General features: G+C 42.3%; 1 protein-coding gene across 1 annotated transcript in view; it reads left to right on the forward strand.

Moving 5' to 3' along the window:
• Window positions 1-25586, forward strand: part of glb1l (galactosidase, beta 1-like) — a 66536-nt gene that overhangs the window by 10454 nt on the left and 30496 nt on the right. Inside the window, exons 2-7 of the mRNA XM_071341907.1 lie at window positions 2726-2895; window positions 8890-9040; window positions 10593-10653; window positions 12809-12903; window positions 14621-14801; window positions 14886-14944. Coding sequence (XP_071198008.1) covers window positions 2726-2895; window positions 8890-9040; window positions 10593-10653; window positions 12809-12903; window positions 14621-14801; window positions 14886-14944 — 717 coding nt within the window. The remainder of the gene's footprint in view (window positions 1-2725; window positions 2896-8889; window positions 9041-10592; window positions 10654-12808; window positions 12904-14620; window positions 14802-14885; window positions 14945-25586) is intronic.

Here is a 25586-nt window from a genome sequence, read left to right on the forward strand (position 1 = left end):
TGGTGTCTGGGCTTGATGTTCCCAGCAGGTAATACGCTGGTGTCTGGGCTTGATGTTCCCAGCAGGTAATACGCTGGTGTCTGGACTTGATGTTCCCAGCAGGTAATACACTGGTGTCTGGACTTGATGTTCCCAGCAGGTAATACACTGGTGTCTGGACTTGATGTTCCCAGCAGGTAATACACTGGTGTCTGGGGTTGATGTTCCCAGCAGGTAATACACTGGTGTCTGGGCTTGATGTTCCCAGCTAATACACTGGCGTCTGGGCTTGATGTTCCCAGCTAATACACTGGTGTCTGGGCTTGATGTTCCCAGCAGGTAATACGCTGGTGTCTGGGCTTGATGTTCCCAGCTAATACACTGGTGTCTGGGCTTGATGTTCCCAGGAGGTAATACACTGGTGTCTGGGCTTGATGTTCCCAGCAGGTAATACACTGGTGTCTGGGCTTGATGTTCCCAGCAGGTAATACGCTGGTGTCTGGGCTTGATGTTCCCAGGTAATACACTGGTGTCTGGGCTTGATGTTCCCAGGAGGTAATACACTGGTGTCTGGGCTTGATGTTCCCAGCAGGTAATACACTGGTGTCTGGGCTTGATGTTCCCAGCAGGTAATACACTGGTGTCTGGACTTGATGTTCCCAGCAGGTAATACGCTGGTGTCTGGGCTTGATGTTCCCAGCAGGTAATACGCTGGTGTCTGGGCTTGATGTTCCCAGCAGGTAATACGCTGGTGTCTGGACTTGATGTTCCCAGCAGGTAATACACTGGTGTCTGGACTTGATGTTCCCAGCAGGTAATACACTGGTGTCTGGGGTTGATGTTCCCAGCAGGTAATACACTGGTGTCTGGGGTTGATGTTCCCAGCAGGTAATACACTGGTGTCTGGGCTTGATGTTCCCAGCTAATACACTGGCGTCTGGGCTTGATGTTCCCAGCTAATACACTGGTGTCTGGGCTTGATGTTCCCAGCAGGTAATACGCTGGTGTCTGGGCTTGATGTTCCCAGCTAATACACTGGTGTCTGGGCTTGATGTTCCCAGGAGGTAATACACTGGTGTCTGGGCTTGATGTTCCCAGCAGGTAATACACTGGTGTCTGGGCTTGATGTTCCCAGCAGGTAATACGCTGGTGTCTGGGCTTGATGTTCCCAGGAGGTAATACACTGGTGTCTGGGCTTGATGTTCCCAGCAGGTAATACACTGGTGTCTGGGCTTGATGTTCCCAGCAGGTAATACGCTGGTGTCTGGGCTTGATGTTCCCAGGTAATACACTGGTGTCTGGACTTGATGTTCCCAGCAGGTAATACGCTGGTGTCTGGGCTTGATGTTCCCAGCAGCTAATACACTGGTGTCTGGGCTTGATGTTCCCAGCAGGTAATACGCTGGTGTCTGGGCTTGATGTTCCTAGCTAATACACTGGTGTCTGGGCTTGATGTTCCCAGCAGGTAATACGCTGGTGTCTGGGCTTGATGTTCCCAGCAGGTAATACGCTGGTGTCTGGGCTTGATGCTCCCAGCAGGTAATACACTGGTGTCTGGACTTGATGTTCCCAGCAGGTAATACACTGGTGTCTGGGCTTGATGCTCCCAGCAGGTAATACACTGGTGTCTGGGCTTGATGTTCCCAGCAGGTAATACACTGGTGTCTGGACTTGATGTTCCCAGCAGGTAATACGCTGGTGTCTGGGCTTGATGTTCCCAGCAGGTAATACGCTGGTGTCTGGGCTTGATGTTCCCAGCAGGTAATACGCTGGTGTCTGGGCTTGATGTTCCCAGCAGGTAATACGCTGGTGTCTGGGCTTGATGCTCCCAGCAGGTAATACACTGGTGTCTGGACTTGATGTTCCCAGCAGGTAATACACTGGTGTCTGGGCTTGATGCTCCCAGCAGGTAATACACTGGTGTCTGGGCTTGATGTTCCCAGCAGGTAATACACTGGTGTCTGGACTTGATGTTCCCAGCAGGTAATACGCTGGTGTCTGGGCTTGATGCTCCCAGCAGGTAATACACTGGTGTCTGGACTTGATGTTCCCAGCAGGTAATACGCTGGTGTCTGGACTTGATGTTCCCAGCTAATACACTGGTGTCTGGGCTTGATGTTCCCTAAATAAAACATTCTCCATTCAGGCTGCAAATGCTTCAATTTCCTTCTTAACTTGATTTAATGACGGAAGAGGAGGAAAAAAACCTGGGAAAATATGCGACACCGTTTTCAGCCATAATGACTAGGAATGTTACTTCCTGATGTTGCGCCCTGTGTTCAGCCAGTGGTACACAACAGACTGCTGCGAGCTGATTGGCTGAACCCTATACGACTAGCATTCCTAGGCATTAGCAACTCTAACATGTTGGGGGAAAATGGAGCTGAACTTGACCAATATTGTTTTTATGAAAGTCAAACGTGTCCTTTGGAAAAATTTAATTTTTTTCCGCAAAAAAGTTCCAAAAGGCACTGCAAAGTAGGAATGACCCGGCTACCCAGGGTTTGATAGGAACATATTATTGTCATGACAAATCCATGAAAACAGTAGGCATGCAGGTCTAACAGCTTTCTGACAGAGGTCCTGGCTGAACACAGCTTTCCATATATTATTACTGATATCAAATACAACTTGAAATTATCTCTACCAGAACCAGTTCTAGACCTTGATAAGAGGAGCATATTGTTCATAAACTATAAGCTTACTGTATATCACAGTATGACTTCGGTCTGGCTTTTTCTTCCAGGTTTCCGGGGCCCGTTCTTTCTCCATAGACTACAAGAACAACTGCTTCCAGAAAGACGGGAAGCCTTTCCAGTATGTCTCCGGTAGTATCCACTACTCCCGCATCCCCCACTACTACTGGAAAGACAGACTGCTCAAGATGTACATGGCCGGACTCAACGCTGTACAGATGTAAGTTCAACAGTAGTAGTGTTGTACCTGTATCCATGGTTCCCCAATACAACAGTAGTAGTGTTGTACCTGTATCCATGGTTCCCCAATACAACAGTAGTAGTGTTGTACCTGTATCCATGGTTCCCCAATACAACAGTAGTAGTGTTGTACCTGTATCCATGGTTCCCCAATACAACAGCAGTAGTGTTGTACCTGTGTCCATGGTTCCCCAATACAACAGTAGTAGTGTTGTACCTGTATCCATGGTTCCCCAATACAACAGTAGTAGTGTTGTACCTGTATCCATGGTTCCCCAATACAACAGTAGTAGTGTTGTACCTGTATCCATGGTTCCCCAATACAACAGTAGTAGTGTTGTACCTGTATCCATGGTTCCCCAAGACAACAGTAGTAGTGTTGTACCTGTATCCATGGTTCCCCAAGACAACAGTAGTAGTGTTGTACCTGTATCCATGGTTCCCCAATACAACAGTAGTAGTGTTGTACCTGTATCCATGGTTCCCCAATACAACAGTAGTAGTGTTGTACCTGTATCCATGGTTCCCCAATATAACAGTAGTAGTGTTGTACCTGTATCCATGGTTCCCCAATACAACAGTAGTAGTGTTGTACCTGTATCCATGGTTCCCCAATACAACAGTAGTAGTGTTGTACCTGTATCCATGGTTCCCCAATACAACAGTAGTAGTGTTGTACCTGTATCCATGGTTCCCCAATACAACAGTAGTAGTGTTGTACCTGTATCCATGGTTCCCCAATACAACAGTAGTAGTGTTGTACCTGTATCCATGGTTCCCCAATACAACAGTAGTAGTGTTGTACCTGTATCCATGGTTTCCCAATACAACAGTAGTAGTGTTGTACCTGTATCCATGGTTCCCCAATACAACTGCAGTAGTGTTGTACCTGTATCCATGGTTCCCCAATACAACAGTAGTAGTGTTGTACCTGTATCCATGGTTCCCCAATACAACAGTAGTAGTGTTGTACCTGTATCCATGGTTCCCCAATACAGTAGTAGTGTTGTACCTGTATCCATGGTTCCCCAATACAACAGTAGTAGGGGTGTACCTGTATCCATGGTTCCCCAATACAACAGTAGTAGTGTTGTACCTGTATCCATGGTTCCCCAATACAACAGTAGTAGGGGTGTACCTGTATCTATGGTTCCCCAATACAACAGTAGTAGTGTTGTACCTGTATCCATGGTTCCCCAATACAGTAGTAGTAGTGTTGTACCTGTATCCATGGTTCTCCAATACAACAGTAGTAGTGTTGTACCTGTATCCATGGTTCCCCAATACAACAGTAGTAGTGTTGTACCTGTATCCATGGTTCCCCAATACAACAGTAGTAGGGGTGTACCTGTATCCATGGTTCCCCAATACAACAGTAGTAGTGTTGTACCTGTATCCATGGTTCCCCAATACAACAGCAGTAGTGGTGTACCTGTATCCATGGTTCCCCAATACAACAGTAGTAGTGTTGTACCTGTATCCATGGTTCCCCAATACAACAGTAGTAGTGGTGTACCTGTATCCATGGTTCCCCAATACAACAGTAGTAGTGGTGTACCTGTATCCATGGTTCCCCAATACAACAGTAGTAGTGGTGTACCTGTATCCATGGTTCCCCAATACAACAGTAGTAGTGGTGTACCTGTATCCATGGTTCCCCAATACAACAGTAGTAGTGTTGTACCTGTATCCATGGTTCCCCAATACAACAGTAGTAGGGGTGTACCTGTATCTATGGTTCCCCAATACAACAGTAGTAGTGGTGTACCTGTATCCATGGTTCCCCAATATAACAGCAGTAGTGGTGTACCTGTATCCATGGTTCCCCAATACAACAGTAGTAGTGGTGTACCTGTATCCATGGTTCCCCAATATAACAGCAGTAGTGGTGTACCTGTATCTATGGTTCCCCAATACAACAGTAGTAGTGTTGTACCTGTATCCATGGTTCCCCAATACAACAGCAGTAGTGGTGTACCTGTATCCATGGTTCCCCAATATAACAGTAGTAGTGTTGTACCTGTATCCATGGTTCCCCAATACAACAGTAGTAGTGTTGTACCTGTATCCATGGTTCCCCAATACAACAGTAGTAGTGTTGTACCTGTATCCATGGTTCCCCAATACAACTGCAGTAGTGTTGTACCTGTATCCATGGTTCCCCAATACAACAGTAGTAGTGTTGTACCTGTATCCATGGTTCCCCAATACAACAGTAGTAGTGTTGTACCTGTATCCATGGTTCCCCAATACAGTAGTAGTGTTGTACCTGTATCCATGGTTCCCCAATACAACAGTAGTAGGGGTGTACCTGTATCCATGGTTCCCCAATACAACAGTAGTAGTGTTGTACCTGTATCCATGGTTCCCCAATACAACAGTAGTAGGGGTGTACCTGTATCTATGGTTCCCCAATACAACAGTAGTAGTGTTGTACCTGTATCCATGGTTCCCCAATACAGTAGTAGTAGTGTTGTACCTGTATCCATGGTTCTCCAATACAACAGTAGTAGTGTTGTACCTGTATCCATGGTTCCCCAATACAACAGTAGTAGTGTTGTACCTGTATCCATGGTTCCCCAATACAACAGTAGTAGGGGTGTACCTGTATCCATGGTTCCCCAATACAACAGTAGTAGTGTTGTACCTGTATCCATGGTTCCCCAATACAACAGCAGTAGTGGTGTACCTGTATCCATGGTTCCCCAATACAACAGTAGTAGTGTTGTACCTGTATCCATGGTTCCCCAATACAACAGTAGTAGTGGTGTACCTGTATCCATGGTTCCCCAATACAACAGTAGTAGTGTTGTACCTGTATCCATGGTTCCCCAATACAACAGTAGTAGGGGTGTACCTGTATCTATGGTTCCCCAATACAACAGTAGTAGTGTTGTACCTGTATCCATGGTTCCCCAATACAGTAGTAGTAGTGTTGTACCTGTATCCATGGTTCTCCAATACAACAGTAGTAGTGTTGTACCTGTATCCATGGTTCCCCAATACAACAGTAGTAGTGGTGTACCTGTATCCATGGTTCCCCAATATAACAGCAGTAGTGGTGTACCTGTATCCATGGTTCCCCAATACAACAGTAGTAGTGGTGTACCTGTATCCATGGTTCCCCAATATAACAGCAGTAGTGGTGTACCTGTATCTATGGTTCCCCAATACAACAGTAGTAGTGTTGTATCTGTATCCATGGTTCCCCAATACAACAGCAGTAGTGGTGTACCTGTATCCATGGTTCCCCAATATAACAGTAGTAGTGTTGTACCTGTATCCATGGTTCCCCAATACAACAGTAGTAGTGGTGTACCTGTATCCATGGTTCCCCAATATAACAGTAGTAGTGTTGTACCTGTATCTATGGTTCCCCAATACAACAGTAGTAGTGTTGTACCTGTATCCATGGTTCCCCAATACAACAGTATTAGTGTTGTACCTGTATCCATGGTTCCCCAATACAACAGTAGTAGTGTTGTACCTGTATCCATGGTTCCCCAATACAACAGTAGTAGTGGTGTACCTGTATCCATGGTTCCCCAATACAACAGTAGTAGTGTTGTACCTGTATCCATGGTTCCCCAATACAACAGTAGTAGTGTTGTACCTGTATCCATGGTTCCCCAATACAACAGTAGTAGTGTTGTACCTGTATCCATGGTTCCCCAATACAACAGTAGTAGTGTTGTACCTGTATCCATGGTTCCCCAATACAACAGTGGTAGTGTTGTACCTGTATCCATGATTCTCATGGTTTGAGAGTCCTTTAGGTGGCTTTTGGCAAACTCCAAGCGGGCTGTCATGTGCCTTTTACTGAGGAGTGGCTTCTGTCTGGGCACTCTACCATAAAGGCCTGATTGGTGGAGTGCTGCAGAGATGGTTGTCCTTCTGGAAGGTTCTCCCATCTCCACAGAGGAACTCTAGAGCTCTGTCAGAGTGACCATCGGGTTCTTGGTCACCTCCCTGACCAAGGCCCTTCTCCCCCAATTGCTCAGTTTGGCCGGGCGGCCAGCTCTAGGAAGTCTTGGTGGTTCCAAACTTCTTCCATTTAAGAATGATGGAGGTCACTGTGTTCTTTGCGACCTTCAATGCTGCAGAAATGTTTTGGTACACTTTCCCAGATCTGTGCCTCAACACAATCATGTCTCGGAGCTCTAAGGACAATTCCTTCGACCTCATGGCTTGGTTTTTGCTCTGACATGCACTGTCTACTGTGGGACCTTATATAGACAGGTGTGCGCCTTTCCAAATCATGTCCAATCAATTGAATTCACCACAGGATGCACTTCAGCTCAATTTCGAGTCTCATAGCAAAGAGTCTGAATACTTATGTAAATAAGGTATTTCTGTTTTTTTATTAATTAGCAAAAAATCTCTAAAAACCTGTTTTCACTTTGTCATTATGGGGTGTGTAGATTAATGAGGAAAAAAGGCTGTAACGTAACAAAATGTGGAGTGGTCTGAACCCTTTCAGAATGCGCAGTATGTCACCAGTACTCTTCTCCTTCCAGTCAGTGAAGTCACCAGTACTCTTCTCCTTCCTGTCAGTTGTCACCAGAACTCTTCTCCTTCCTGTCAGTTATGTCACCAGAACTCTCCTTCCTGTCAGTTATGTCACCAGAACTCTTCTCCTTCCTGTCAGTTATGTCACCAGTACTCTTCTCCTTCCTGTCAGTTATGTCACCAGTACTCTTCTCCTTCCTGTCAGTTATGTCACCAGTACTCTCCTTCCTGTCAGTTATGTCACCAGTACTCTTCTCCTTCCTGTCAGTTATGTCACCAGAACTCTTCTCCTTCCTGTTAGTTATGTCACCAGAACTCTTCTCCTTCCTGTCAGTTATGTCACCAGTACTCTTCTCCTTCCTGTCAGTTATGTCACCAGAACTCTTCTCCTTCCTGTCAGTTATGTCACCAGTACTCTCCTTCCTGTCAGTTATGTCACCAGTACTCTCCTTCCTGTCAGTTATGTCACCAGAACTCTTCTCCTTCCTGTCAGTTATGTCACCAGTACTCTTCTCCTTCCTGTTAGTTATGTCACCAGAACTCGTCTCCTTCCTGTCAGTTATGTCACCAGAACTCTCCTTCCTGTCAGTTATGTCACCAGAACTCTTCTCCTTCCTGTCAGTTATGTCACCAGTACTCTTCTCCTTCCTGTCAGTTATGTCACCAGAACTCTTCTCCTTCCTGTCAGTTATGTCACCAGTACTCTTCTCCTTCCTGTCAGTTATGTCACCAGTACTTTTCTCCTTCCTGTCAGTTATGTCACCAGTACTCTTCTCCTTCCTGTCAGTTATGTCACCAGTACTCTCCTTCCTGTCAGTTATGTCACCAGTACTCTTCTCCTTCCTGTCAGTTATGTCACCAGTACTCTCCTTCCTGTCAGTTATGTCACCAGTACTCTTCTCCTTCCTGTCAGTTATGTCACCAGAACTCTTCTCCTTCCTGTCAGTTATGTCACCAGTACTCTTCTCCTTCCTGTCAGTTATGTCACCAGAACTCTTCTCCTTCCTGTCAGTTATGTCACCAGAACTCTTCTCCTTCCTATCAGTTATGTCACCAGTACTCTTCTCCTTCCTGTCAGTTATGTCACCAGAACTCTTTTCCTTCCTGTCAGTTATGTCACCAGTACTCTTCTCCTTCCTGTCAGTTATGTCACCAGAACTCTTCTCCTTCCTGTCAGTTATGTCACCAGTACTCTTCTCCTTCCTGTCAGTTATGTCACCAGTACTCTTCTCCTTCCTGTCAGTTATGTCACCAGAACTCTTCTCCTTCCTGTCAGTGATGTCACCAGAACTCTTCTCCTTCCTGTCAGTTATGTCACCAGTACTCTTCTCCTTCCTGTCATTTATGTCACCAGTACTCTTCTCCTTCCTGTCAGTTATGTCACCAGTACTCTTGTCAAATATGTCACCAGTACTCTTCTCCCTCCTGTCAGTGATGTCACCAGTAGTCTTCTCCTTCCTGTCAGTTATGTTCCCTGGAACTTCCATGAGGAAAAGCGGGGTGTTTACAACTTCTCTGGGGATCGAGACCTGGAGAACTTCCTGGATCTGGCCAATCAGACTGGCCTCCTGGTGATCCTCCGCCCCGGACCCTACATCTGTGCAGAGTGGGAGATGGTAAGCACTACAGTACATAGAGGTGTCTTCCTGTCAGAGGAGGCTGGTGAGTGGAAGACTGGTTCATAGTAATGAATGGACTCAAAGTGCTGAATTCATTCTGTTCCATCCTTTACTATAAGCCTAAGTGCTGAATTCATTCTGTTCCATCCTTTACTATGAGACTAAGTGCTGAATTCATCCTGTTCCATCCTTTACTATGAGACTAAGTGCTGAATTCATTCTGTTCCAGCCATTACTATGATTTTAAAGGGCCACCATTACATTTGGTCATTTAAGGAGACGCTCCTGTCCAGAGACAGTCAGTCCCCCACTGCTCCCTTCACTATTGTGCTTTGTTTCCTTGACCTGCACTTTGTTATAAGACTTTCTCTGGTTAAAGTCAGGCCGTTCATCTGACAGCAACACATTGGAAACTCACTACATCACATGGTGTGAGGCTGTAGTCTCCTGGAAGTCCTATTCTCACCTAGAGGACCGTAGAAAGAGAGGGACGGAAGTCCTATTCTCACCTGGAGGACCGTAGAAAGAGAGGGACGGAAGTCCTATTCTCACCTGGAGGACCGTAGAAAGAGAGGGACGGAAGTCCTATTCTCACCTGGAGGACCGTAGAGAGAGAGGGACGGAAGACCTATTCTCACCTGGAGGACCGTAGAAAGAGAGGGACGGAAGTCCTATTCTCACCTGGAGGACCGTAGAAAGAGAGGGACGGAAGTCCTATTCTCATCTGGAGGACCGTAGAAAGAGAGGGACGGAAGTCCTATTCTCACCTGGAGGACGGTAGAAAGAGAGGGACGGAAGTCCTATTCTCACCTGGAGGACGGTAGAAAGAGAGGGACGGAAGTCCTATTCTCACCTGGAGGACCGTAGAAAGAGAGGGACGGAAGTCCTATTCTCACCTGGAGGACCGTAGAAAGAGAGGGACGGAAGTCCTATTCTCATCTGGAGGACCGTAGAAAGAGAGGGACGGAAGTCCTATTCTCACCTGGAGGACGGTAGAAAGAGAGGGACGGAAGTCCTATTCTCACCTGGAGGACGGTAGAAAGAGAGGGACGGAAGTCCTATTCTCACCTGGAGGACGGTAGAAAGAGAGGGACGGAAGTCCTATTCTCACCTGGAGGACCGTAGAAAGAGAGGGACGGAAGTCCTATTCTCACCTGGAGGACCGTAGAGAGGGACGGAAGTCCTATTCTCACCTGGAGGACCGTAGAGAGGGACGGAAGTCCTATTCTCACCTGGAGGACCGTAGAGAGGGACGGAAGTCCTATTCTCACCTGGAGGACCGTAGAGAGGGACGGAAGTCCTATTCTCACCTGGAGGACCGTAGAAAGAGAGGGACGGAAGTCCTATTCTCACCTGGAGGACCGTAGAAAGAGAGGGACGGAAACTAAAGAGTCAGAAAGAGGGGGGATGTTTTGGTGTCGTGCACCACTGAGTAACAGATGTTGTTTTGACTCTCCTCTTCCGCGCTTTCTCTCACAATGTGTCAGCTGACAGAAATATCTGAGTCGTGCTTGTAGACAGAAGTTAATTACGTTTCTGTCTCTTTCAGGGTGGTTTACCAGCTTGGTTGCTCCAGAAACCAAACATTGTACTTCGCTCAGCAGACACAGGTATCATAAACCATACTGCCATTACCATCCCTGTACACAGGTATCATAAACCATACTGCCAGTACCATCCCTGTACACAGGTATCATAAACCATACTGCCAGTACCATCCCTGTACACAGGTATCATAAACCATACTGCCATTACCATCCCTGTACACAGGTATCATAAACCATACTGCCAGTACCATCCCTGTACACAGGTATCATAAACCATACTGCCGGTACCATCCCTGTACACAGGTATCATAAACCATACTGCCAGTACCATCCCTGTACACAGGTATCATAAACCATACTGCCAGTACCATCCCTGTACACAGGTATCATAAACCATACTGCCAGTACCATCCCTGTACACAGGTATCATAAACCATACTGCCAGTACCTTCCCTGTACACAGGTATCATAAACCATACTGCCAGTACCATCCCTATACACAGGTATCATAAACCATACTGCCAGACCCATCCCTGTACACAGGTATCATAAACCATACTGCCAGTACCATCCCTGTACACAGGTATCATAAACCATACTGCCAGACCCATCCCTGTACACAGGTATCATAAACCATACTGCCAGTACCATCCCTGTACACAGGTATCATAAACCATACTGCCGGTACCATCCCTGTACACAGGTATCATAAACCATACTGCCAGTACCATCCCTGTACACAGGTATCATAAACCATACTGCCAGTACCATCCCTGTACACAGGTATCATAAACCATACTGCTGGTACCATCCCTGTACACAGGTATCACAAACCATACTGCCAGTACCATCCCTGTATACAGGTATCATAAACCATACTGCCATTACCATCCCTGTACACAGGTATCATAAACCATACTGCCAGTACCATCCCTGTACACAGGTATCATAAACCATACTGCCGGTACCATCCCTGTACACAGGTATCATAAACCATACTGCCAGTACCATCCCTGTACACAGGTATCATAAACCATACTGCCATTACCATCCCTGTACACAGGTATCATAAACCATACTGCCAGTACCATCCCTGTACACAGGCATCATAAACCATACTGCCGGTACCATCCCTGTACACAGGTATCACAAACCATACTGCCAGTACCATCCCTGTATACAGGTATCATAAACCATACTGCCATTACCATCCCTGTACACAGGTATCATAAACCATACTGCCGGTACCATCCCTGTACACAGGTATCATAAACCATACTGCCAGACCCATCCCTGTACACAGGTATCATAAACCATACTGCCAGTACCATCCCTGTACACAGGTATCATAAACCATACTGCTGGTACCATCCCTGTACACAGGTATCACAAACCATACTGCCAGTACCATCCCTGTATACAGGTATCATAAACCATACTGCCATTACCATCCCTGTACACAGGTATCATAAACCATACTGCCAGTACCATCCCTGTACACAGGTATCATAAACCATACTGCCGGTACCATCCCTGTACACAGGTATCATAAACCATACTGCCAGTACCATCCCTGTACACAGGTATCATAAACCATACTGCCATTACCATCCCTGTACACAGGTATCATAAACCATACTGCCAGTACCATCCCTGTACACAGGCATCATAAACCATACTGCCGGTACCATCCCTGTACACAGGTATCACAAACCATACTGCCAGTACCATCCCTGTATACAGGTATCATAAACCATACTGCCATTACCATCCCTGTACACAGGTATCATAAACCATACTGCCGGTACCATCCCTGTACACAGGTATCATAAACCATACTGCCAGACCCATCCCTGTACACAGGTATCATAAACCATACTGCCGGTACCATCCCTGTACACAGGTATCATAAACCATACTGCCGGTACCATCCCTGTACACAGGTATCATAAACCATACTGCCAGTACCATCCCTGTACACAGGTATCATAAACCATACTGCCATTACCATCCCTGTACACAGGTATCATAAACCATACTGCCAGTACCATCCCTGTACACAGGTATCATAAACCATACTGCCATTACCATCCCTGTACACAGGTATCATAAACCATACTGCCGGACCCATCCCTGTACACATATCAGTAATTCAGTGTTCTGGCTTGGTTGGCTCCTTGTGTTTAAATCAGTGACGAGGGTCTTGCTTTTGTTGCAGACTACTTGGAGGCAGTGAGCACCTGGATGGCGGTGCTGCTACCAAAGATGAGGAGATGGCTGTATCCAAATGGAGGCAACATTATCACTGTGCAGGTACAGTTGAAGTCGGAAGTTTACATACACCTTCGCCAAATACATTTAAAACTCAGTTTTTCACAATTCCTGACATTTAATCCTAGTAAAGATTACCTGTTTTAGGTCAGTTAGGATCACCACTTTATTTAAAAAATGTGAAATGTTAGAATAATAGTAGAGAGAATGATTTATTTCAGCTTTTATTTCTTTCATCACATTCCCAGTGTGTCAGAAGTTTACATACACTCAGTTAGTATTTGGTAGCGTTGCCTTTAAAATTGTTTAACTTGGGTCAAATGTTTCTGGTAGCCTTCCACAAGCTTCCCACAATAAGTTGGGTGAATTTTGGCCAATTCCTCCTGACAGAGCTGGTGTAAGTAACTGAGTCAGGTTTGTAGGCCTCCTTGCTCGCACACGCTTTTTCAGTTCTGCCCCAAAATGTTCTACGGGATTGAGGTCAGGGCTTTGTGATAGCCACTCCAATACCTTGACTTTGTTGTCCTTAAGCCATTTTGCCACAACTTTGGAAGTATGATTGGGGTCATTGTCCATTTGGAAGACCCATTTGTGACCAAGCTTTAACTTCCTGACTGATGTCTTGAGTTGTTGCTTCAATATATCCACATAATTTTCCTGCCTCATGATGCTATCTATTTTGTGAAGTGCACCAGTCCGTCCTGCAGCAAAGCACCCCCACAAAATGATGCTGCCAGCCCCGTGCTTCACAGTTGGGATGGTGTTCTTCGGCTTGCAAGCATCCCCTTTTTCCTCCAAACATAACGATGGTCATTATGGCCAAACAGTTCTATTTTTGTTTCATCAGACCAGAGGACATTTCTCCAAAAAGTACGATCTTTGTCCCCATGTGCAGTTGCAAACCGTAGTCTGGCTTTTTTATGCGGTTTTGGAGCAGTGGCTTCTTCCTTGCTGAGCGGCCTTTCACGTTATGTCGATATAGGACTCGTTTTACTGTGGATATAGATTACTGTTGTACCTGCTTCCTCCAGCATCTTCACAAGGTCCTTTGCTGTTGTTCTGGGATTGATTTGCACTTTTCGCACCAAAGTACGTTCATCTCTAGGAGACAGAACGCGTCTCCTTCCTGAGCGGTATGACGGCTGCCTGGTCCCATGGTGTTTATACTTGCGTACTACTGTTTGTACAGATGAACGTGGTACCTTCAGGCGTTTAGAAATTGCTCCCAAGAATGAACAAGACTTGTGGAGGTCTACAATTCTTTTTCTGAGGTCTTGATTGATTTCTTTTGATTTTCCCATGGTGTCAAGCAAAGAGGCACTGAGTTGGAAAGTAGGCCTTGAAATACATCCACAGGTACACTGCCAATTGACTCAATTCATGTCAATTAGCCTATCTCAGAAGCTTCTAAGGCCATGATATCATTTTCTAGAATTTTCCAAGCTGTTTAAAGGCACAGTCAACTTAGTGTATGTAAACTTCTGACCCACTGGAATTGTGATACAGTGAATTATAAGTGAAATAATCTGTCTGTAAACAATTGTTGGGAAAATTACTTGTGTCATGCACAAAGTAGATGTCCTAATCGACTTGCCAAAACTATAGTTTAACAAGAAATTGATGGAGTGGTTGAAAAACGAGTTTCAAATCTCAAACCTAAGTGCATGTTAACTTCCGACTTCAACTGTAGAGTCATTATGCTCGGGAATGACTCCTTGATCAGTATAGTAGTTTTCCTTCCTTCCTGTGACTCCACCAGGTAGAGAATGAGTATGGGAGCTACTATACGTGTGACTATAACTACATGCGGCACCTGCGGACCCTGTTCCAGTTCTTCCTGGGGGAAAACACTGTTCTCTTCACGACCGACGGGAACACGGACCGGGAGATGACCTGTGGGACCCTGGAGGGAATGTACGCCACCATAGACTTTGGGACAGGTAGGGAGTGGAGGAAAAGGAGCAGAGAGGTGTCGTAACATAGTTGTTGTTTTTAAAAGCCTTCTTCTTTTGTTCTCCACTCAGACGTCAACATATCCCAAGCTTTTAGTCGGCAGAGGAGATTTGAACCAAGAGGCCCTCTGGTGAGAAGTCGTTTTTACAACAACTTCATATATTAGATGATGTAGTACCATGACCAGACTAAACTATTAGATGATGTAGTACCATGACCAGACTAAACTATTAGATGACGTAGTACCATGACCAGACTAAACTATTAGATGATGATGTAGTACCATGACCAGACTAAACTATTAGATGATGTAGTACCATGACCAGACTAAACTATTAGATGATGTAGTACCATGACCAGACTAAACTATTAGATGATGATGTAGTACCATGACCAGACTAAACTATTAGATGATGATGTAGTACCATGACCAGACTAAACTATTAGATGATGACGTAGTACCATGACCAGACTAAACTATTAGATGACGATGTAGTACCATGACCAGACTAAACTATTAGATGATGTAGTACCATGACCAGACTAAACTATTAGATGATGATGTAGTACCATGACCAGACTAAACTATTAGATGACGTAGTACCATGACCAGACTAAACTATTAGATGATGATGTAGTACCATGACCAGACTAAACTATTAGATGACGACGTAGTACCATGACCAGACTAAACTATTAGATGATGATGTAGTACCATGACCAGACTAAACTATTAGATGACGTAGTACCATGACCAGACTAAACTATTAGATGATGATGTAGTACCATGACCAGACTAAACTATTAGATGATGACGTAGTACCATGACCAGACTAAACTATTAGATGATGATGTAGTACCATGACCAGACTAAACTATTAGATGATGATGTAGTACCATGACCAGACTAAACTATTAGATGACGACGTAGTACCATGACCAGACTAAACTATTAGATGATGATGTAGTACCATGACCAGACTAAACTATTAGATGATGACGTAGTACCATGACCAGACTAAACTATTAGATGATGATGTAGTACCATGACCAGACTAAACTATTAGATGATGATGTAGTACCATGACCAGACTAAACTATTAGATGATGATGTAGTACCATGACCAGACTAAACTATTAGATGACGACGTAGTACCATGACCAGACTAAACTATTAGATGATGATGTAGTACCATGACCAGACTAAACTATTAGATGATGACGTAGTACCATGACCAGACTAAACTATTAGATGATGATGTAGTACCATGACCAGACTAAACTATTAGATGACGACGTAGTACCATGACCAGACTAAACTATTAGATGATGATGTAGTACCATGACCAGACTAAACTATTAGATGATGATGTAGTACCATGACCAGACTAAACTATTAGATGATGATGTAGTACCATGACCAGACTAAACTATTAGATGATGATGTAGTACCATGACCAGACTAAACTATTAGATGATGACGTAGTACCATGACCAGACTAAACTATTAGATGATGATGTAGTACCATGACCAGACTAAACTATTAGATGATGATGTAGTACCATGACCAGACTAAACTATTAGATGATGATGTAGTACCATGACCAGACTAAACTATTAGATGACGACGTAGTACCATGACCAGACTAAACTATTAGATGATGATGTAGTACCATGACCAGACTAAACTATTAGATGATGATGTAGTACCATGACCAGACTAAACTATTAGATGATGATGTAGTACCATGACCAGACTAAACTATTAGATGATGTAGTACCATGACCAGACTAAACTATTAGATGATGATGTAGTACCATGACCAGACTAAACTATTAGATGATGATGTAGTACCATGACCAGACTAAACTATTAGATGATGTAGTACCATGACCAGACTAAACTATTAGATGATGATGTAGTACCATGACCAGACTAAACTATTAGATGGTGATGTAGTACCATGACCAGACTAAACTATTAGATGATGTAGTACCATGACCAGACTAAACTATTAGATGATGATGTAGTACCATGACCAGACTAAACTATTAGATGACGACGTAGTACCATGACCAGACTAAACTATTAGATGATGATGTAGTACCATGACCAGACTAAACTATTAGATGATGATGTAGTACCATGACCAGACTAAACTATTAGATGATGATGTAGTACCATGACCAGACTAAACTATTAGATGATGTAGTACCATGACCAGACTAAACTATTAGATGATGATGTAGTACCATGACCAGACTAAACTATTAGATGGTGATGTAGTACCATGACCAGACTAAACTATTAGATGATGTAGTACCATGACCAGACTAAACTATTAGATGACGACGTAGTACCATGACCAGACTAAACTATTAGATGATGATGTAGTACCATGACCAGACTAAACTATTAGATGATGTAGTACCATGACCAGACTAAACTATTAGATGATGATGTAGTACCATGACCAGACTAAACTATTAGATGACGACGTAGTACCATGACCAGACTAAACTATTAGATGATGATGTAGTACCATGACCAGACTAAACTATTAGATGATGATGTAGTACCATGACCAGACTAAACTATTAGATGGTGATGTAGTACCATGACCAGACTAAACTATTAGATGATGATGTAGTACCATGACCAGACTAAACTATTAGATGATGATGTAGTACCATGACCAGACTAAACTATTAGATGACGTAGTACCATGACCAGACTAAACTATTAGATGATGATGTAGTACCATGACCAGACTAAACTATTAGATGACGTAGTACCATGACCAGACTAAACTATTAGATGGTGATGTAGTACCATGACCAGACTAAACTATTAGATGATGACGTAGTACCATGACCAGACTAAACTATTAGATGATGATGTAGTACCATGACCAGACTAAACTATTAGATGACGACGTAGTACCATGACCAGACTAAACTATTAGATGATGATGTAGTGCCATGACCAGACTAAACTATTAGATGATGATGTAGTACCATGACCAGACTAAACTATTAGATGATGACGTAGTACCATGACCAGACTAAACTATTAGATGACGTAGTACCATGACCAGACTAAACTATTAGATGATGACGTAGTACCATGACCAGACTAAACTATTAGATGACGACGTAGTACCATGACCAGACTAAACTATTAGATGATGATGTAGTACCATGACCAGACTAAACTATTAGATGATGATGTAGTACCATGACCAGACTAAACTATTAGATGACGACGTAGTACCATGACCAGACTAAACTATTAGATGATGATGTAGTACCATGACCAGACTAAACTATTAGATGACGACGTAGTACCATGACCAGACTAAACTATTAGATGACGACGTAGTACCATGACCAGACTAAACTATTAGATGATGTAGTACCATGACCAGACTAAACTATTAGATGATGATGTAGTACCATGACCAGACTAAACTATTAGATGACGTAGTACCATGACCAGACTAAACTATTAGATGATGTAGTACCATGACCAGACTAAACTATTAGATGACGACGTAGTACCATGACCAGACTAAACTATTAGATGATGATGTAGTACCATGACCAGACTAAACTATTAGATGATGATGTAGTACCATGACCAGACTAAACTATTAGATGGTGATGTAGTACCATGACCAGACTAAACTATTAGATGATGTAGTACCATGACCAGACTAAACTATTAGATGACGATGTAGTACCATGACCAGACTAAACTATTAGATGATGTAGTACCATGACCAGACTAAACTATTAGATGATGATGTAGTACCATGACCAGACTAAACTATTAGATGGTGATGTAGTACCATGACCAGACTAAACTATTAGATGACGACGTAGTACCATGACCAGACTAAACTATTAGATGATGATGTAGTACCATGACCAGACTAAACTATTAGATGATGATGTAGTACCATGACCAGACTAAACTATTAGATGACGTAGTACCATGACCAGACTAAACTATTAGATGATGTAGTACCATGACCAGACTAAACTATTAGATGATGTAGTACCATGACCAGACTAAACTATTAGATGACGTAGTACCATGACCAGACTAAACTATTAGATGATGACGTAGTACCATGACCAGACTAAACTATTAGATGATGATGTAGTACCATGACCAGACTAAACTATTAGATGACGACGTAGTACCATGACCAGACTAAACTATTAGATGATGATGTAGTACCATGACCAGACTAAACTATTAGATGATGTAGTACCATGACCAGACTAAACTATTAGATGATGATGTAGTACCATGACCAGACTAAACTATTAGATGACGACGTAGTACCATGACCAGACTAAACTATTAGATGATGATGTAGTACCATGACCAGACTAAACTATTAGATGATGATGTAGTACCATGACCAGACTAAACTATTAGATGGTGATGTAGTACCATGACCAGACTAAACTATTAGATGATGATGTAGTACCATGACCAGACTAAACTATTAGATGATGATGTAGTACCATGACCAGACTAAACTATTAGATGACGTAGTACCATGACCAGACTAAACTATTAGATGATGATGTAGTACCATGACCAGACTAAACTATTAGATGACGTAGTACCATGACCAGACTAAACTATTAGATGGTGATGTAGTACCATGACCAGACTAAACTATTAGATGATGACGTAGTACCATGACCAGACTAAACTATTAGATGATGATGTAGTACCATGACCAGACTAAACTATTAGATGATGATGTAGTACCATGACCAGACTAAACTATTAGATGATGATGTAGTACCATGACCAGACTAAACTATTAGATGACGTAGTACCATGACCAGACTAAACTATTAGATGATGTAGTACCATGACCAGACTAAACTATTAGATGATGTAGTACCATGACCAGACTAAACTATTAGATGACGTAGTACCATGACCAGACTAAACTATTAGATGATGACGTAGTACCATGACCAGACTAAACTATTAGATGATGATGTAGTACCATGACCAGACTAAACTATTAGATGACGACGTAGTACCATGACCAGACTAAACTATTAGATGATGATGTAGTACCATGACCAGACTAAACTATTAGATGATGTAGTACCATGACCAGACTAAACTATTAGATGATGATGTAGTACCATGACCAGACTAAACTATTAGATGACGACGTAGTACCATGACCAGACTAAACTATTAGATGATGATGTAGTACCATGACCAGACTAAACTATTAGATGATGATGTAGTACCATGACCAGACTAAACTATTAGATGGTGATGTAGTACCATGACCAGACTAAACTATTAGATGATGATGTAGTACCATGACCAGACTAAACTATTAGATGATAATGTAGTACCATGACCAGACTAAATTATTAGATGACGTAGTACCATGACCAGACTAAACTATTAGATGATGATGTAGTACCATGACCAGACTAAACTATTAGATGACGTAGTACCATGACCAGACTAAACTATTAGATGGTGATGTAGTACCATGACCAGACTAAACTATTAGATGATGACGTAGTACCATGACCAGACTAAACTATTAGATGATGATGTAGTACCATGACCAGACTAAACTATTAGATGACGACGTAGTACCATGACCAGACTAAACTATTAGATGATGATGTAGTGCCATGACCAGACTAAACTATTAGATGATGATGTAGTACCATGACCAGACTAAACTATTAGATGATGACGTAGTACCATGACCAGACTAAACTATTAGATGACGTAGTACCATGACCAGACTAAACTATTAGATGATGACGTAGTACCATGACCAGACTAAACTATTAGATGACGACGTAGTACCATGACCAGACTAAACTATTAGATGATGATGTAGTACCATGACCAGACTAAACTATTAGATGATGATGTAGTACCATGACCAGACTAAACTATTAGATGACGACGTAGTACCATGACCAGACTAAACTATTAGATGATGATGTAGTACCATGACCAGACTAAACTATTAGATGACGACGTAGTACCATGACCAGACTAAACTATTAGATGACGACGTAGTACCATGACCAGACTAAACTATTAGATGATGTAGTACCATGACCAGACTAAACTATTAGATGATGATGTAGTACCATGACCAGACTAAACTATTAGATGACATAGTACCATGACCAGACTAAACTATTAGATGATGTAGTACCATGACCAGACTAAACTATTAGATGACGACGTAGTACCATGACCAGACTAAACTATTAGATGATGATGTAGTACCATGACCAGACTAAACTATTAGATGATGATGTAGTACCATGACCAGACTAAACTATTAGATGGTGATGTAGTACCATGACCAGACTAAACTATTAGATGATGTAGTACCATGACCAGACTAAACTATTAGATGACGATGTAGTACCATGACCAGACTAAACTATTAGATGATGTAGTCCCATGACCAGACTAAACTATTAGATGATGATGTAGTACCATGACCAGACTAAACTATTAGATGGTGATGTAGTACCATGACCAGACTAAACTATTAGATGACGACGTAGTACCATGACCAGACTAAACTATTAGATGATGATGTAGTACCATGACCAGACTAAACTATTAGATGATGATGTAGTACCATGACCAGACTAAACTATTAGATGACGTAGTACCATGACCAGACTAAACTATTAGATGATGTAGTACCATGACCAGACTAAACTATTAGATGATGTAGTACCATGACCAGACTAAACTATTAGATGACGTAGTACCATGACCAGACTAAACTATTAGATGATGACGTAGTACCATGACCAGACTAAACTATTAGATGATGATGTAGTACCATGACCAGACTAAACTATTAGATGACGTAGTACCATGACCAGACTAAACTATTAGATGATGATGTAGTACCATGACCAGACTAAACTATTAGATGATGATGTAGTACCATGACCAGACTAAACTATTAGATGATGATGTAGTACCATGACCAGACTAAACTATTAGATGATGATGTAGTACCATGACCAGACTAAACTATTAGATGACGACGTAGTACCATGACCAGACTAAACTATTAGATGATGTAGTACCATGACCAGACTAAACTATTAGATGATGATGTAGTACCATGACCAGACTAAACTATTAGATGACGACGTAGTACCATGACCAGACTAAACTATTAGATGACGATGTAGTACCATGACCAGACTAAACTATTAGATGATGATGTAGTACCATGACCAGACTAAACTATTAGATGATGATGTAGTACCATGACCAGACTAAACTATTAGATGATGATGTAGTACCATGACCAGACTAAACTATTAGATGATGTAGTACCATGACCAGACTAAATTATTAGATGACGACGTAGTACCATGACCAGACTAAACTATTAGATGATGATGTAGTACCATGACCAGACTAAACTATTAGATGACGACGTAGTACCATGACCAGACTAAACTATTAGATGATGATGTAGTACCATGACCAGACTAAACTATTAGATGATGATGTAGTAGACCAGACCAAGACCATGGTGCTTGCCTACGGAGCTGTGAGGGGAACGGCACCTCAGTACCTCCAGGCTCTGATCAGGCCCTACACCCAAACAAGGGCACTGCGTTCATCCACCTCTGGCCTGCTCGCCTCCCTACCACTGAGGAAGTACAGTTCCCGCTCAGCCCAGTCAAAACTGTTCGCTGCTCTGGCCCCCCAATGGTGGAACAAACTCCCTCACGACGCCAGGACAGCGGAGTCAATCACCACCTTCCGGAGACACCTGAAACCCCACCTCTTTAAGGAATACCTAGGAGAGGATAAAGTAATCCTTCTCACCCCCCCCCCCCCCTTAAAAGATTTAGATGCACTATTGTAAAGTGGCTGTTCCACTGGATGTCATAAGGTGAATGCACCAATTTGTAAGTCGCTCTGGATAAGAGCGTCTGCTAAATGACTTAAATGTAAATGTAAATGTAGTACCATGACCAGACTAAACTATTAGATGATGATGTAGTACCATGACCAGACTAAACTATTAGATGACGACGTAGTACCATGACCAGACTAAACTATTAGATGATGATGTAGTACCATGACCAGACTAAACTATTAGATGATGATGTAGTACCATGACCAGACTAAACTATTAGATGATGTAGTACCATGACCAGACTAAACTATTAGATGGTGATGTAGTACCATGACCAGACTAAACTATTAGATGATGATGTAGTACCATGACCAGACTAAACTATTAGATGATGATGTAGTACCATGACCAGACTAAACTATTAGATGATGATGTAGTACCATGACCAGACTAAACTATTAGATGATGTAGTACCATGACCAGACTAAACTATTAGATGGTGATGTAGTACCATGACCAGACTAAACTATTAGATGATGATGTAGTACCATGACCAGACTAAACTATTAGATGATGATGTAGTACCATGACCAGACTAAACTATTAGATGATGATGTAGTACCATGACCAGACTAAACTATTAGATGGTGATGTAGTACCATGACCAGACTAAACTATTAGATGATGATGTAGTACCATGACCAGACTAAACTATTAGATGATGATGTAGTACCATGACCAGACTAAACTATTAGATGACGACGTAGTACCATGACCAGACTAAACTATTAGATGATGATGTAGTACCATGACCAGACTAAACTATTAGATGATGATGTAGTACCATGACCAGACTAAACTATTAGATGATGATGTAGTACCATGACCAGACTAAACTATTAGATGATGATGTAGTACCATGACCAGACTAAACTATTAGATGATGATGTAGTACCATGACCAGACTAAACTATTAGATGATGATGTAGTACCATGACCAGACTAAACTATTAGATGACGACGTAGTACCATGACCAGACTAAACTATTAGATGATGACGTAGTACCATGACCAGACTAAACTATTAGATGACGTAGTACCATGACCAGACTAAACTATTAGATGATGATGTAGTACCATGACCAGACTAAACTATTAGATGATGATGTAGTACCATGACCAGACTAAACTATTAGATGATGATGTAGTACCATGACCAGACTAAACTATTAGATGACGTAGTACCATGACCAGACTAAACTATTAGATGACGTAGTACCATGACCAGACTAAACTATTAGATGACGTAGTACCATGACCAGACTAAACTATTAGATGACGTAGTACCATGACCAGACTAAACTATTAGATGACGTAGTACCATGACCAGACTAAACTATTAGATGACGACGTAGTACCATGACCAGACTAAACTATTAGATGATGATGTATTACCATGACCAGACTAAACTATTAGATGACGTAGTACCATGACCAGACTAAACTATTAGATGACGACGTAGTACCATGACCAGACTAAACTATTAGATGATGATGTAGTACCATGACCAGACTAAACTATTAGATGACGACGTAGTACCATGACCAGACTAAACTATTAGATGACGATGTAGTACCATGACCAGACTAAACTATTAGATGATGTAGTACCATGACCAGACTAAACTATTAGATTATGTAGTACCATGACCAGACTAAACTATTAGATGATGATGTAGTACCATGACCAGACTAAACTATTAGATGATGATGTAGTACCATGACCAGACTAAACTATTAGATGACGACGTAGTACCATGACCAGACTAAACTATTAGATGATGATGTAGTACCATGACCAGACTAAACTATTAGATGACGATGTAGTACCATGACCAGACTAAACTATTAGATGATGATGTAGTACCATGACCAGACTAAACTATTAGATGATGATGTAGTACCATGACCAGACTAAACTATTAGATGATGATGTAGTACCATGACCAGACTAAACTATTAGATGATGATGTAGTACCATGACCAGACTAAACTATTAGATGATGATGTAGTACCATGACCAGACTAAACTATTAGATGATGATGTAGTACCATGACCAGACTAAACTATTAGATGATGACGTAGTACCATGACCAGACTAAACTATTAGATGATGTAGTACCATGACCAGACTAAACTATTAGATGACGACGTAGTACCATGACCAGACTAAACTATTAGATGATGATGTAGTACCATGACCAGACTAAACTATTAGATGATGTAGTACCATGACCAGACTAAACTATTAGATGACGACGTAGTACCATGACCAGACTAAACTATTAGATGATGATGTAGTACCATGACCAGACTAAACTATTAGATGATGATGTAGTACCATGACCAGACTAAACTATTAGATGATGATGTAGTACCATGACCAGACTAAACTATTAGATGATGATGTAGTACCATGACCAGACTAAACTATTAGATGACGACGTAGTACCATGACCAGACTAAACTATTAGATGATGATGTAGTACCATGACCAGACTAAACTATTAGATGACGTAGTACCATGACCAGACTAAACTATTAGATGATGTAGTACCATGACCAGACTAAACTATTAGATGATGATGTAGTACCATGACCAGACTAAACTATTAGATGATGATGTAGTACCATGACCAGACTAAACTATTAGATGATGATGTAGTACCATGACCAGACTAAACTATTAGATGATGATGTAGTACCATGACCAGACTAAACTATTAGATGATGATGTAGTACCATGACCAGACTAAACTATTAGATGATGTAGTACCAT

This window comes from Salvelinus alpinus, chromosome 14, assembly GCF_045679555.1.
Source record: "Salvelinus alpinus chromosome 14, SLU_Salpinus.1, whole genome shotgun sequence".
NCBI lineage: Eukaryota > Metazoa > Chordata > Actinopteri > Salmoniformes > Salmonidae > Salvelinus > Salvelinus alpinus.